The 16,346-nt window shown below is 45.3% G+C and overlaps 1 protein-coding gene across 2 annotated transcripts in view; it reads right to left on the bottom strand.

Moving 5' to 3' along the window:
- The window catches only part of STK11 (serine/threonine kinase 11), a 48,883-nt gene that overhangs the window by 28,250 nt on the left and 4,287 nt on the right, over positions 1 to 16,346 (bottom strand). For both annotated transcript variants that reach the window (XM_056335552.1, XM_056335551.1), the window contains exons 2-6: positions 8,562 to 8,645; positions 4,670 to 4,759; positions 3,309 to 3,441; positions 2,739 to 2,875; positions 2,097 to 2,224 (exon numbers count right to left, since the gene is read on the bottom strand). In XM_056335552.1, the coding sequence (XP_056191527.1) occupies positions 2,097 to 2,224; positions 2,739 to 2,875; positions 3,309 to 3,441; positions 4,670 to 4,759; positions 8,562 to 8,645 (572 nt within the window). The remainder of the gene's footprint in view (positions 1 to 2,096; positions 2,225 to 2,738; positions 2,876 to 3,308; positions 3,442 to 4,669; positions 4,760 to 8,561; positions 8,646 to 16,346) is intronic.

Below are 16,346 nucleotides of genomic sequence, written 5' to 3'. Positions count from 1 at the left end.
ATAATGAAGCATAAGATTTTAAGCTACCAATATCCTCAGGACAAGAAAAGAGAAACAACTGCCACACTCATTTTCCCTGGGGGACAACACTAAGTGCAGCTGAGAGGCTTATCACAAACCTCAAATGATTTCTGCTGGATGCTTTAGAAGACTGGCTGCCAGTCTAGACGGACTACTGGATTTACTCCATTTGGGCAATTCCCAAGCTCATAAAAAGGGCTATGTTTTGAGTCAGCATTCGCAAATCAAACACCACACGTAGATCAGGACATCGTTCCCTGGGGCAGGCAGATCCAACATGAAACACACATCAGTCAAAGTGCTGGGCTGTGAGCAGTAGCCACATTAGTCTCAGCAGAACGGCCAAGATACCAGCTGCGCTGAGTGCAATTTGAAGCTATGCCTTATGTAATGCTTTCCGAAAGCTGTTAACGGTAGTTAATGCTTTCTGAAACACATGGAAATAACTTACCGGCGTGGTGCCAGATAAGCTAAAATAGTCTCCTATGAGTAGGACTGCAGGGGGTCTGCCACCTCCTCGGCAGCGGGGGGCTGCGGGGAGCCCTGCCGGAGGCAGCAGCAGGCACAGCTCGGACAGACAGCACCACCTGCCGCCGCCCGGCACGCAGGCGGCACCGAGCGAGGATGCCTGCCTCTGGCTCCACGGCGAGGATGCTCAAGTCGCCAACGCCACACTGGGCACACAGCCAGCACTGCGTGAAGATGCTCGTGTCCCCAGCACTGCACCGGGCAGGCAGCTGGCACCGTGTGAGGACACCAGCATCGCCAGCACCGCACCAGGCTGCGGTGTGACCCGATGGGGCGAGAAAGTGGGGCCAGGCTGGAGCTGCAGCTCCTTGTGACCATCCTCGGAAAGGCCAGGAGCCCACGGGCAGCGCAGCCCTTCCTGCCGAGGCAAAACTGCTGCCGTTTCTAGCATGAAGTGCAGCCATAAACCGCTTCGAAGTCGTGAACCTTTTGGCTAGCCACAAACTGCAACAGCACCGTGACCACACAGAGGACACGGCACAGTACACAACCCCTTGGTTTAGCAATAACACACATAGTATGAGCAAACCTGCTAATGGGAGGAGGGCAAACCAACTTGGTTTGCTCAGTGACCCACAGCCCTTCACCCACACTAACTTCTTAACCCCGTGTAGCACAAAAAACAGAAAAATACACTTGAAACAAGGCAGCGTCATTTCATATTTGAGGTCTGATCTTTCACAAACAGCTGGAAACAATGAAGGAGAAGCAAGCCCAAGCTGAGGGCTGGGGGCCACTACCACACCTGGCTGTTCCACCGCCAGTAAGGCAGCATGAACTCTGGTCAGCATCTCCCACGTCTTCAAATCCTATCCCATCTGCTGCCAAATGGGTATCACCAAGCAGGCTGCTACGCACAGCATAACTGCTGCCCTGACCATTCAGCTTGCAGAAGTAGAGACTGTTCAACGCTAAACCTCAAACTATTGCTGTGACAGGAACAAACCCCCCCAAACAAACAAAACCCACAAGCTGCTTCTACCGAGAAAGCGCTACTCCTGCTTCCACCACAGCCCTGTTGTGAAAGTGGGCAGCAGTCACTTTGCTCCAGTATCCTTGCAACTCTAAATCTGGGGGGAAGGAGGCAACAGCCAGGACTGCAGCACAGAAATTCAGAGCAGAGGCTGATGAGGAAGGACAGCAGAACCTGAGTACTCACTATTCCTCATCACAGAAAGCTCAGACAAGGAATTTGAGTGTTCTCACTTACAAAACCTGCATCAGTGCTGTGATGCCATTTTAAATTTAACCTCTTGTGGGCTTTGCCTTTAGATTTAAAAGCTTCTTGGAACACAAGAAACATAATGCAAAACCAACTCTTTATAGAGTAGTGACTGCAAGCCACGTAGGGTTTACGGTATCTCATGAAAACACCAGTTTTAAAGATCTCTCAAAGTCTTACGAGGTTCATAAGCACAACCTCCCTTTCTAATAGGATCCTGTATCTTCACAGGATACTTGGAATGAAGCTCTCCCCAGCACTATGCAAGCTGAGCATCTGCGGCATCTATAAATTTTACCCTTTTAGAGACAGTTGGGAGACTCACCTCTCAATAAGTCCGAGAGTGGAGGACCACAATCCTCTGGAATTGTGTAGTCACCTTTCCCGATGTTTTCAAATAATTTATAGATATTATCCCCTTCAAAAGGGTATAGACCCGTTGTAATGTTGTATCTGTAAAGGCAGAAGGAGAAGCTGTATAAGATAAAGCTCACAGAACAGGTCTTCAGTTCTTATGTGACTACATAAACCAAGAGAAGCCAAGAGGAAACTCAAAGACAAATATTTGACAGCATTTGGAATGCCTCTTTAAACTTAGCCTTCCTTCATCACAGCCTCTTCATTCACATGAGTCAAAACCACCAAGACATTTCCCTGACAAGCTGGGATAGAAGAAACTTAAAAATAAATACTGGAGATATTTGTGGTCTCTGTTATTGCAGTAGCTGTGCATCTCGGATGCTGAGAAATGGCTGGCTCACTGAAAGTAAAGATTGCTTTCTTCAGAATTACAAGGACTTCGGGGAACATAAACCCCTCCGAAGGAGGGACCAACAGACATACACCCTCCCTGCCCCTCCCCAAAACATACAGAAGAGCAGCAATGACTGCAGATGCACATGACTGAGCTATCTGGGGGCTTATATATTTTTTTATTGCGATTCCTGAGTGCTGGATGGGCACTTACAGTGTGACCCCTGCGGACCAGATGTCTACTTTAAAGCCTGAAAAGGTGTCAAGGCCATTGGCAATTTCTGGTGGCTGGAATGCTGGCGACCCTTGGCTCGTTCTGCACGTGTCATCCTCTGCAAACGGATGCAATGCCTGCAGTAGAAGAGACAGATTAGTTTCAAACTTCCAAGGCAAGCAAATTGTAACTGTTAGAAAAGTTCCACCTGGGAACCAAAACAGGAAAACTCTGCCACTGAACATCTACTTACGCATCATGAGAACATGCCACTACACCTCTTGCACCTCTCCTACCTAGCTGAGACAGCCTTCATATAGTAAGAAGGATAAGGTTATATAGCTTATCCCCATTTCACCACATTTTTGGGTTTGTCTGAGATTGTGGCCTTCCTCTGCACGCTTCCAGGATGGAAGTTTTGTGCTGCTGTTAACAAAAGTGTTTTGCCAGTTGCAATACATATTCAGAGTCACTCTAGAGCACTCTGCAAGTTCAACAGAATAAAAGCACAATAAGTCAATCAACACCACAAAGGTGACCTAAACCTGGAATGTCACATTTCCCACATACCTCTGCTACGCCTAAATCGGATATTTTTAGCGTCCCATTGGTTGTTAGCAGGAGGTTCCCCGGTTTTATATCCTTGTGGACAATCCCTTGGCTGTGCAAGTATTCTAAGCCGTCTATAAGCTGACAAAAGTACCTGCAAGAAAGAGTTAAGAGGAAAAAAAGCCAAGCACTTCCATAGACTAAGAACTACTGATAAACATAAAGCAAAGAGTGCTGTTATTGGAAACATGTCAGAAATACATTTACATTTGATGAGGAACCTGAAATTGAACTGTGGTCTGTACGAAACGGCATTTCATCTTCTGACAAAGTCAGAAGTTACCTGTCGGAGCTCTGCAGCACTGTGTTAACCACCTCAGACTCCAGGTTCCTCCACTCCAAAGCCCTCTTCACACCTCTGTGTATTTTCTAAGCGCTGAGCACCACACTGACACAGACCTGACAGTTAATCCTGACACCTGCTGTAGTCTAGGCTAAGTTAAGCCAGCAAAAGATGCTCTTTCAGTGGCACAGTCTGCTCTAACAGGGGGTGGGAAAAGTTTCCTTTAGCCAGTAGAAAGGAGTGTTTCGCTGCACTTATGGTCAGAGATTATTGGCAAGCCGTTACCAGAACATAACAAGCATTGCACACTGACGGCCTGGCAACAATGGTGCACGCATGTTTTTTGTTTTGTAATATCCAGAAATACTACTTGACTTAATGTGCCTGTATTTCACTTAAGCCATCTGCAATCTCAAAGATCTTTTTAAACAGAATGGGAAAGTACGACCATAAAATTGTATAGTTACCACAGATTTGCTAATCTACACTGATTTGATACACATGACAATCTTCCTGCATCTACTTCCAGAATTCTAAGGTTACTTTACTTGCAGAGTGAAAGGGGCTTCAGCTTATCCTGTCTACTAACTAAGCAAGCTAACAGATCATGCTGGATATATTGTCAATCCTTAATCCATCCAAAGACCTTTTAGTATCTCTTCTGACGCTGAACTGTATGGTTTGCCTCCATTTAGGCAGGGCAAGAGTCCTTACAGATTCCTCCCCTGCACCCATCTTTGCTGAATGGCAGAGCTGTAGGAAAGGGGCCAGGTCATGCATCTCATGAAGTAAACCAAAAAGTAACAGAAAATTCAATACAAAGATGTTTTCGCTTCCCAGAATCTAAGTGCTATCCCTGCCCCCACTTCATCAGTTTTTCATTTGTTCTATGGATGTAAGAGATGCAGTTATTACGCAAAGCCTGGTTTACTCTAAAGTGTAGCCAGCAGTCTAAGCAACACGGTCGAACGTGCTCTTGAATTCAAGACAGCACAGTGGTGAGAGGCTAACACAGCCTAAGGAACAAAGCTGTACTTACCCGTGAGCCTGAAAAACTGGAAACCTCTTTTCTGGGACACTGTCCAGCATTTCCTGCATCCCACACACACAGTACTCCATCACCATATACGTGAAGGCAGAGTTAAGGAAACTTCAAGGTTAAACACTTCTCAGGCAAACGCTGTGTGAGGACTGCAGCCCTGTTCCAGTGCAACTGGACGGCTGCTGCACAGACAGACCTGTTACTGGTCTACAGACACTGGAGAGCTAGAGCCCGAGTTGTGGGGCACTTGCCAAGGTAGCTGCCTTCCTCCAACTCTAACAGAAGGTGGCAAAGAACCCACAGGAAAATTCTCCTGCTTAATGACCAGCTGCAGCTCTGTGATCAGACCCAAAGCGGGATGCAAACTCCACAGAAATTAAGTTAGAGATCTCACAAATGGGACAGAAATAGGGTAATGGTCTAAAGTGGCTACAAAAAAATTAAGAAAGCCCTGGCAGAAGAGCTGCAGTGTATTCTCCCAACACCTTAGTTGTTCTGCACTTGACATGACAGTGAGCTCCCATCACCTTCCCCAAAGTTTCTATTATTCTTCATTTCCTCTCTCAAAATGATACGGCTGTATGCACTAACAGCCACTGCTTACCCCCATCCCCATGGCAGTACTTCAGTAGCAGGAGAAAGGACCCCTAGAGAGCTGGGAAGCTTTTTCAAAACCGCATGCATGAAAATAAATTAGAACAGAATGCCAAGAACTGGTGGCACTTTTTAGCATTTGTTCCCTTGCAGCTTATTCTAGTTTACATCTCCTTAATGACACAACCCCCTAAAGCAATAATTGCCTTTGTTTTCCGGCAGACGTGAGCCCAGAGGGGCCAGCAAGGACGGACCCTGAGACATCTGGTGGCATCGCCAAGGGAGTGCACCTTCAAGATAAAGAGCTGAGACAAGCACTGATTGCCAGGAAGCCCAAGCTTGTTCTCCAGTAACACAAAGCATTTCTTTGGTCACTCTTAATTATTCCTGGCAGATGCCTTCTTAACCTAAACCTAAAATAAGTTGCTTATGTCCCAGGATGCCATCTTAACTCTTGAGGCAGGAGAGGCTAAAGAGATGACCTGTGCTTTAAGTGGGATCTGTGCTAAAGGCTGCATTCCCCTTTTGCAGCGCATTCTATCCAGGAGCTCAGAACACTGTGCAAACTCATTAAAATCACGTTACATTCCCTATGTGAGCTGCTCTTCAGAGGGATGCTAAAATACTGTAAGATTTTACGATGCCACCCAGTAAATCAGAAGAAGCAGGAACAGAAGAAAGAGCTCCCAAAATTCATTCCTACTGTTTCTTACTCTGGAAGAAATCTGTTAAATACTTACAGTAATGTGGAAGACCTCAACTCTCCCACCTTCAAGAGAGTAATACTAACAGCAGATTACGTAGAGTAGCTCCCGGGAAGCAAAACCCAGCTCTTGTTCTCATCTACAAAGGACAGCCTGATTTTGGTTTCATTAGCTGCCAGACTGTTTTTCACCCCTCCTTTTGTAACTGATCCATCTCTGGTCCATCAGCCAGATTAGAGTACAAACTTTCAGGCTGGGGCAGATCTATTACAGCTGCCCCAAGACGACCGAGGCTCTCAATTCCTCTAATCAATAGGGTTCTGCTCCCACGCACAACTGCACATACTGGTAACAGAAGCTGTCAGAGATGGTGTCAGCTGGGATGCTGCTTATTGAACTGGGTTTATTTTCTGCCTGGATTAGTTCTCCATTCAGCAGCAGCTCTGCATTCCCAGCCACAGCAGGTCATCAAAGCAGCCCATTAAATACTAAATGTAGTTGATATTTTTAATCCAGTCATCACAGCTTTCCCTTTACCAAAGAAAATCATTGCAGGCTTTGGACTAGGCAGGTAAGTTATCTTCCCAAGTATAAACATGGCTGAAGCCTGCAGTTCACTTCTATCAGCAACAGAAAACTCAGGTGAGAACAGAGCCCTTCCCCCTTCTACAGGCCGAGTTTCAAATGCCACAACGCTCATTCTGGAAATGAGGACATTTTCTTATTAGTAAGGGGGAGACTGACATCCCTCCTCTATAACCCATTCAACCTTCACCTTGCATTGCTCCATGCAAGGCACTAATACAGACATTTGCACGATGACGCAGTGAAACTAGTAAGGGAACTGACCTCCAGAGAAGCCAGCCTGAAAGAGAAAGTTACTTTTCATCTGGATCTGTTCCCAAGCCTGTTTACCATGCCACGGCACAAGTGTTTGTACCGCCACATCCTTGGATGTGCCACACAGGCACTGCAAGTGCCAACGAGAAGCTGGAGAAAAGTTAAACGAGAACATGATCATGGATGAATTCCCGCTCGCAGCCCCAGTGCTAATGCTGCTCACGTGCACAGAATAAGCACCGATTAGAAACAAACTTTCAAAGAGTGTAGAAGCAGATAAAAGATAAAAAACAGTCAAGTCAACCTACACTTGCAAGGGGAAAGTACTGAAAAACAGTTTGTTCTTTTTCAAACGCTGCTGTTCAGGAAATAAAGCAAGGACCATGCTTCCCGGCTTAGAGAGGTCACATTTCTGAAGGACCATTCTGGGTTGTCATCACCTGTTACCAACACATGAGGTCTCTCTCGGGCTCTTTTTCCCCATCCTTCTGCTTTAGCAGCCCAGCTTCTTATTAATTAAATGGTATCTTTCTATAGACAGTAATTGAATTGCAGTCTCTTCGGTCTGTTCAGGCTACAAAACACAACCAAAAGTTGTCATGCTTTTTTTTTTTTTTATACTAATGATTTGGTGGCAGAGCACTACTTAAGGCATACAATTAAATTATCCATTTTCTGAAGTACTGTAATTGGAAGACAGTATTCAGAAAACACTGTCAAAAATAAAAGCAACCATTTACAACACTTACTACAGCAATCAGCTCAATAAACTTAAAAACTGATTGAAATCAAAGTGCACTCCAACTGCAGCAGACTCCTTAGAAATCCAGCCACCCACTCGCAAATTATGGCACGTAACTACGTTGGTTAGTGTCCATGTGTGCTTGGGTGATGCAGTGCACTGGAATAACATGTTCAAGTCTGAAAGGTGCACCAAGATCACAAGCCACAACTTTGATTCAAGAAATGAACAGTTTCGTCTCAAAAAGCTGGGCTGTAGGTCTCTCAGGAACAATATGCTTTGAATCGCTCATGACTGTTACAAGATTTAGGTCACTTAAAACGCCATCACAAGGGACTTTCACACAAACAACAACCAGGGGAGGCTTGGGAGTTCATCCTATCTTGTTAAGGATAACCAGCAGCAAAGCATACCAACTGCCTACAGAGAAGGCAGCACTGCAGCAGTACAGACCCTCCAAAAGGGGAGAGTTGCAGGCATCCAGATGCCAGCCAACGAGTAATTTTTTTTTCTTTTGAGGGAAAGAAAAAAACCCCACATCTACATCACTGCCAAGGACTTAAAGAAAAAAGCATTACAAAAATTGATTTCACATAGCTGAGATGATAAAAGGCCCATCTTCAGGGAAAAAAAAGCACTAACATGCCACAGCTAGGACGGGAGGTTAGAAGTGCCAGATCCACAGTTCTTTTTTCATCTCCGAGTTGCTGAAGGTCACACAACAAAACACGGTATTTGAGGGTCAGCTGTTCCCTACTCTAGCCCTGCATCTGTAACCTGGGGACAATATCACATTGCTCAGCTGAGAAGCTGGAAAACTTAAGAAAATGTACGTGTGTGGAAAACACTCCAGACGCGGTATATTTAATACCAGTGAAAGACATTTTAAGCTTAAGAAACATTCAAAAGGGTCTTAAAAAAAGCAGAACTCTAACGATTCAGCACTATCGTGGAGAACAATGCAAATTCAAACCTTATTAACAACTGTGCGGAAAAAAAAAAAGGATATATTTTCTGCTTCTCTTCATTGTATAATACATCTACCAACTGGATAACATTTTTGTGCCGTAATCGTCGCAGGAGCTGAATTTCCCTGCAGGAAGAGAAAAAGAAAAAAGTTACTTTTAAAAAGCTTACCTGCTTACTAGGATAAAATTAATGTTTTCTAAATCACAGGGATTTTAAAGACATCTCAAACCATATTAATCCCAGCTGCTTCACCTAAGGCTACCTATGCATGCTGTTTGACAGAAGGTCTTGTGTATTCCTGAATTCATTAGTCCAAGGTTAGACCACGAAAATACTTACTGGTCACTAACTAGGACTATAAACAAGTACCCTTTCAGTTAACATTACGCAGGCAGTCAATTCTTCTCTAGACAGGAGTTTTAGTCCACTGATAAACAACAGCAGGAGAACTATCCTCAAGGAGCAACGTGCCTTTGTGCTGGACATGAACCTGGTGATAAAAACGCCCTGTGCCAACGCTTTGGTGCCAGTCAACACAGGCTGTGGTACTTCTGCTAATAAAAAGTTTTATTCTGCACTCCCATGTAAGCTTTATTCTGGTTTTATCTGTAAAATTTGTGCAGTGCTCCCCTTTAATATTTGACTGGTCAACAGTGGGACGCTGACAGCCAAACAGCCCCATTCAAAGCAGGCAGGAGCAAGAGAACAGCAAGCTTGATCGGCAGAGGTACGTCATGCTGAGCTGACACAGAAAACGGCTCCTGGTGGGATCCCACCAGACCCTCGGACACCAGGCTGCACAGAAAGAGAAAGCAACCCAAGGACACACTCTCCAAACCCCCTGCCTCTACAAGCAGCACCAGCACTGGACTTGCAAGGGCCTGGTGCAGCAAGCCAAGCCGTCTCCTCCACCTCCGCCTGCCAGCCATAAGGAGGGGGTTACAGTGTCCCCTGCAGTCCCCTCTCCAGCTCACACCCTTCCCTATGGCCTGGGCAAGTGCCTCACTATTCCCCGATCAAGCTAGTGGTGACTACAGGCAAGGTGTCATCGGAACCGAATCGCTGCCCCATCAACTGCTCAGGCAAGTCAAAGCCTACCCCAAGCTGCTCCGCGTGCCAAACGTGTGGCTTTATCAGTTTCCCTCCAACTGAAGCTTTTCAAATGATGCTGGACTGTTAGGAGCTTAGCTCACTGTCACTCTCTTCAGTTAAAGCCCTAGAGATGTGCTACATTGGTGTTTACCGTAATATCTAGGCCAGTCACTTCCAAGACAAACCTTTCATGTTTGCACTTCGTGCTTCGTTATATGTAAGTGTCATCTGTAGTTACAAGAGCAGAAGTAAATTTGCTCAGGCTTCCAGTCTTCACATTTCAGGGTATGTTTTTAAATCAGCATCGTGAGCAGGAACAACCCCCACAGATGTCAGTGCGATACAGCATCGTGCAGTTAGGTGTGCTCCTGCTGTCACAGGCAGGCAGTGCCCGGTGCCAAATGTGGCAGAGCAGCTAACGCAGTATATAGCACATTTCAGCACAATTTTTAAACAATTATTTAACTGGGAAGCAACTTGAGTATTAGTACTCGCAAAAAAAATAAAAATGTTTCTATACCTAACAATCAGTTACTTCTGATAGCTGTGAACAGATATCAGTTATTTAAACATAAATATAAAAACATCAGAAACTGGCTAATCTACTAGAGACATGAAAAAATGCAACTATTTTACTATACCACATGAAATGTGTGAAGAGGCACTGTTCAGTAGAATATGATTTCCTACAGAACATATAAAGTACAGAAAAACAAGGAGAGGTTATAAACAGGGAAAACAGCCAACGTGCCAAGGCTGCCAAAGGGGCAGCGAATCTCCAGCATTCCTGACCCAAAAAGTCATGCACCAAAAGCTTCCCGTGGCCAGGAGACAAGCGTGATGGATGTTGGAGTTGAGGGATGGAAGAACTCCGGAGTTGTTGTTCAGCCTGGAGAAGAGAAGCGTCTGGGGAGACCTTCCAGTACCTAAAGGGGCTGACAAGAAAACTGGAGAGGGACTTTTTACAAGGGCACGGAGTGATATGACAAGTGGGAATGGCTTTAAACTGAAATAAGGTAGATTTAGATTAGCATTAGGAAGAAATTCTTCACTATGAGGGTGGTGATGCAGTGGAACAGGTTGCCCAGGGAAGCTGTGGATGACCCATCCCTGGAAGTGTTCAAGGCTGGGTTTGATAGGGTTTGGAGCAACCTGGGCTAGTGGAAGGTATCCCTGTCCACAGCAGAGGGGCCGGAGCTAGAATGGTCTTTAAGGTCCCATCCAACCCAACCCACCATACGATTCACAAGTGGCAGATGACAACGGCCTCCCAGCAGTCCCACCAGCTCCTGCAGAGCTGGCCTTGGCTGGCTCCCAGCAACTCCACACTCTGCCTCAGCACACCTCCAGCTCCTGATGCAGGCTACCCAGCGATCTCCCACCTACTCCCCACCGCATGAACCACACTTGGAACCGCTTGGGAGTCATGCACAGTTTAACAGCTACAGGCTGCTTGCCCCCGAGTACCACCAGATACAACATACAAGCTGTTTGGTGTTGTGGTGGCAAGCCAAAGACCCCTGAGCCAGACAGTCCATTAATCCATTTGTGTGATCAGTTTAAGTGTATTTACAGTAGAGTTAGCACAGAAATCACCCTGAAAATCCATCAAGTTACTCATATGCAGTAGGAAACTACTGAGGCAGTTTCACAGAACCCTTTAATAAAGCTGAAATTTGCAGGATAATTCAGAAGTGAAGCAACCAACCTAAGAATTACAACACTAGCCTGAAGAATGAGTCAAAAACAGAAGTTCCAGCTAATAAGTCCATTTCTTCCAAACTTTAGCCCTAACTTGACTGAACAGATTAAAACCGAATTGAATCCTCTGTCTGCAGAGAGTAAAGAATGTAAAACTGAGCGAGGAGACATATTCTCTTGGCTATGAAAATGGACCCTTGTATGTCATCTTGTATCAACTGTTTTCATCTCTGTCTCTTGGGATTTTGTACTGTGCCCCAAACCACATTCTAGTACCTTTTGCATTAAACTCAAGCCAGCAAAATCCCACTAGATGCCAACTGTGAAGAGAAACAGGAGGATCAGGACAGTCAGGTCAGAGTGGTTCTGTCAGTGTCTGGAAGTACAGATACTGCTCTTTGTTCTGCTGCTCAGTCCTGGGCTTGGGCTAAACTACATAAAAACTCCTCTATCCAGCTTCTCTCTCTGGCCATTCAGTAAGTTGCTTTAAGAAACATGGTTACATTTCAATAGGTAGGACTTTTGAAAGCAGTATTACCAGGAATTCAGAGCACAGCTTCGAAAGCAAGAGCCTCTGCCCAAACACATGACACACCAAGCTCAGAAAGCCATCACCCCTTGCCTGCACAATTAGCCAGCCTCTAATAACAAGCTGTGGGCAGTACAAAGGCTTGTTGACGCATCACATCTGATTAAAAAAGATCTTGCATCTTACAGGCTTTTTGAAGGAGCAGCTACTGGTTCCTTAAAGATCTTCTAAGGATCCCTGAGCAGTGGTATTAATCATTTCACTACCGAAGTTTATGATAAAGGAAGAATGCCTAGCCTAAACGGCCTTAAAAAGATATATTTTTTTTAATGATAGCTAAACAAAAACCTAGGATAACAAGGCAAAGCTCAGAAGAGTGTTTAGTTTAAATGGCAGACAGATTTGCAAAGTGATGCAGCCACTCTAATTATAGTAATGACCAAAAGGCTGAAGTGGATTAAATTAGCATAGAAACTGCAGCCAGCGTAAGTGTTGGTCTAAGAAGTTTCTGCATAATGAAGGGAGACGGGCTGCGTGCTCAGACCAAGCCAGGAAGAGAGGGAGTGAACACATACTTATTTACATAAGACTACTTTGCTGTGAAGGCAAAGAAAGCTTCCAATATTAGGAACGCATTTAAAATCCTGATCCCAACAGCTCATTCCCTGTAATACGGCTTGAAAGCACAAACACTAATTCCTTCCACCTTTAACTAATAAATATTTCGTATTTCTGTAATGATTCTTCCCCCCCCCCCCCCCCCCCCCCCCCGGAGGACTTTGTCAACCAATCTAAAATGCCAGTGAAGTGCACCCACCTCTGGGGCAGAGGCCAAGCAGCCCATTTCCAAGAGGAAAGATTATTTCTATTTTTAGCTACTCTTGCATTCTAGAATGACTGAGGAACAGACACAGCCAGACCACAGTCACCTCCAATTCCATTTTGGTTTTCAAACTTCACCAAGCGAACATAGGTGCTCATCTCATCAGAAGGTGCCTAAATTGACTTTTTTCAAAATGATCAAAAAATCCCCCACCCCAGCCCATACTGCTTTCTTTGCAATTTGCCTGCACAACAGCATTTTAATTGACAGTGCAGGGAAAGGAGGATTTGCATGCCTGCGGTTTTGCTGCCTTTCCCCTCAACCCAGGCAAGGTGGCTTCCTGCCTTTCCCACACCAGCCTAGTGAATCTGGTTCAGATTTTAAGCATACCTTTTCCAGCTGCTGCTGCAACTTTGCCTCCTTTTGCTACCCCTACAATTTAACATGAAATTTAAATCACAACAGTTGCTTTTGAGATCAGACCTCTTTCCAAACACAGAGGAGAAGCCCAGCAAAGCGGCAGGCTGTGCTTTCTGCTATGGGGTAGTCACTTCCATACCCACCCTACTTAACACCACTATTACCTGGCTAGAGTTGTCTCCATTATGAATCCTGCTCCTGGTTTTCTAAACTAGAAAGATTTCAAGTGTGTGACAAGACAGACTGGCAGAGTACAGGGCCCGCTTCAAACTATAACCGTCTCAGAGGAAGAAGAAAAAAGATCTTCTAACTTCAAGGTTTCCATGTGGTTTTGTCAGACTCATTAAGCTCATCCTGACAGATTAAGATTAATCCCCAGCAACGTACCTTGCTCTGGCAAATAACAGGGGGTGTGTGGTGGTGCTCAGAACTGTATATAGCGAAACTGCCTACCTGTACCACGTGCTATACAATTTTGGAAGGACAGCCTGGAAAGACATTCTTTCCTGGGCCATTCTAGTAAAATCACATCTTCACCTTAAGATTTAGCATTCCTTCTACAGCTTGTTTCAAGCCTCAGTTTCACCAAAGCCATTTTTGCTTAAAGAAAACCGAGCAATACAGCCAAGATTCATTCCCTTCCTTGGGTTCCCGAGGTTCCTCCTCAGGTCCAAGCTTTTGGGGTTTTATTGGAGACAATTGACAGTGAATCTTCTCCATGTTACCCACCAGGTTGGATCACATGTCAGAAACGTGGGTTTGTAGCAGGTCTGCAGTGACATCTTCAGCCTGGGAGAAGCTCACCCTCAGCCACCCCTTTACTCCTCTGCGCACAACCGTGGGCCATCTCAGACTCTCTACGAACAGCACTGAGGAGCCAGGCACAAGGAACTGGCACAGCTCCACTGCAGCACTGGTGCCACAGCGAAGGGCTGGGAGACGTGCACAGAGAACAGCTCCATATGCCAGTTCTGGCACGTACCATAAAGCCACTAATGCCATTCTTGCTAATTGCTACAAGGGACTCAAGAATCATTCATCTGGTCCTTACACAATGAACAACTACATTAGGTATTTATTTAGATTGATTTTGTAATCCTGTATAGCCAAAGCAAGTTTTAATTACACATTAGTATCCCCAATACGCCACAAAGATTAACTTATTTAAAATGTAGCTTGTGAACAGCTTTTTCCTCTTTATTTCACCTAAAAACCCAGCCCCCCACTCACAAGGATGCAACTTGTCATTTTCATCCATGTGAGAAGCTGCACCATGTGAGAAGTTTGCTCTCACAAGCACAAACATAGTTCAGATAAGAGACCGAGCAGAGCACTTCACTATTTCCTTCTTCAAATTAAGCTTTACACATCTGAAGGTCTGCCTGATATGGGGAGGGGTTGACATCGTTATGTGTTGATGAACCCAGCGCTGATCTACATCTTTCAGGTTTCAGTATCCTAACAGTTTTTCTCCATTACCCAAAATGACGTTGTGAGAACTGCAACCCGTCCCCACTGCCCCTCCCTCCCTGGAGGAGGCAATGTCAGAGATGTCAAGATACAGAAACAGCCCCTGTGGTCACCACGCTCCTTTCTTTACGTGCAGCCAGAAGCAGCCCACGAGAGGTGAAGTGCTGCAGACACAAATCAGAGCGCACCCTCCGCCACCCAACACGGCGATCTGAACCCTGCCAGCTCTCGCCTCGCAGAAGCCGACAGCAACAGCCAGGCACCTACTCCAGAACAGTGTCTGTGAGCCCAAGGGGCTGCTAAGGGAGGGGAGGATCACGGTGATATTTTTTCCTCTTTACTAGTTCCAGGCCTCCATCCACATCCCACTCCCAGCAGGGATCTCTGATGTTACAAGCCCTACAGCCACCACCGCACAGCGACCCGTGCTCTGCTACAGATTAGTTTCTAACGTTTCGCCACTGAATCCGAGTGAATATCCAGTTTAGCAAAGAAAGTGACAGAGCCACCCAGTTACATACAGACCTTTCTTGTTAGGAGGGACAGGAAATCGTATGAGTCAGCATTAGCCCATCTCCACGCCTCTGCTGCTTGCAACAAGTCCTTCCCCTCAGCAGAACTGTCCATGTTTTGAGGTGCAAGACTCTTGAGTCAGACCCAAGGAGCAAACTGTCCAAGTGCAGACCTACTACACATTTGAAACCTCCGAGGAATTCTAATGAGCATATATTCAAATCGAAGTAATCACCGAGTGTGGTAAGTACAGTACAAAACACTTGGGATACGCACAGAAAGTCCCAAACACTTAATTAAAATGTGAGGCTATTAGCACACAGTTTTATTAAACTTGTGCTGCTAGAGACAAATAGTCTTCCAAATTTTCTTTCATCTTTTTGGCAATCCTACTAAACTCATTTTTTTCTATTAACTGGAAGCAGTAATTAGCCATAGTACTGTCTGGTTGACTAAGCCACCCCAAAATTTCTCTAAAATAACTGAAAAGAAGTGAAAATTCCCTATATTGATTTAGGCAAAACATGTGTCTTAGGAGTTTAAACCCTCAGTGTCCTCACCAGAACTCACAGATACCTCAAGGGTTCATTTTCAGGGGGCAGAACTGGAATATTTTAGGGTAGAGAAGAATCATTCAATTTTATTTAAGTCTCAAAGGTATTTCAGGCTTAATTTCTAGGTCTCAAGAACTCTGTTACTGCACCAAGACACAGGGCCGGGGCAACCTGCCTGCACACGCAGGAGGAGGCTGCAGACTCGAATGTTAGGAAGGAATTAACACAGAGATGGTACCAACAGTCAGAGCCCCCTGAGTTGTCACTACAGCCCCACATATCCAGCGTCCCCAGCACACACCTGCACAGTCCTCCGCAGCTCATCGTTACCGTGCTCTCCCTTGTCATTACTCCCTGTGTATTACTTGCTCATGTAATTACTCAAGGGCCAACAGTCTAGGAACTGTTTTCTAGGGAATTTCTTTGATGACACACTACACTATCAATGCAAGTTTCATCTTCACCACGGCAGCAGCAATACTGAGGCATCCTGTGATAACGGCAGAGGCACAAACCCATTGTAATAATTCAAATTACATCTCTGTCAAACAAACCTAAGTCACATACGTAGCTTTTCCCTGTATGGTTAAGAAATGCTGGAGATCACCAGCAGGAACAGACACTGTCTTTGCATTTAGGAGAAAACTGTACATACAACAAGGTATTTTGAGACCGAAATATTAAGTAGTCACTTCCAAGAGATAAGCACTTCAACCCAAGCCT

Source organism: Falco biarmicus, chromosome 4, assembly GCF_023638135.1.
Source record: "Falco biarmicus isolate bFalBia1 chromosome 4, bFalBia1.pri, whole genome shotgun sequence".
Taxonomy (NCBI): Eukaryota; Metazoa; Chordata; class Aves; order Falconiformes; family Falconidae; genus Falco; species Falco biarmicus.
Note: the sequence above shows the minus strand (reverse complement) of the source record. Positions and strands in the feature narration are given on the sequence as shown.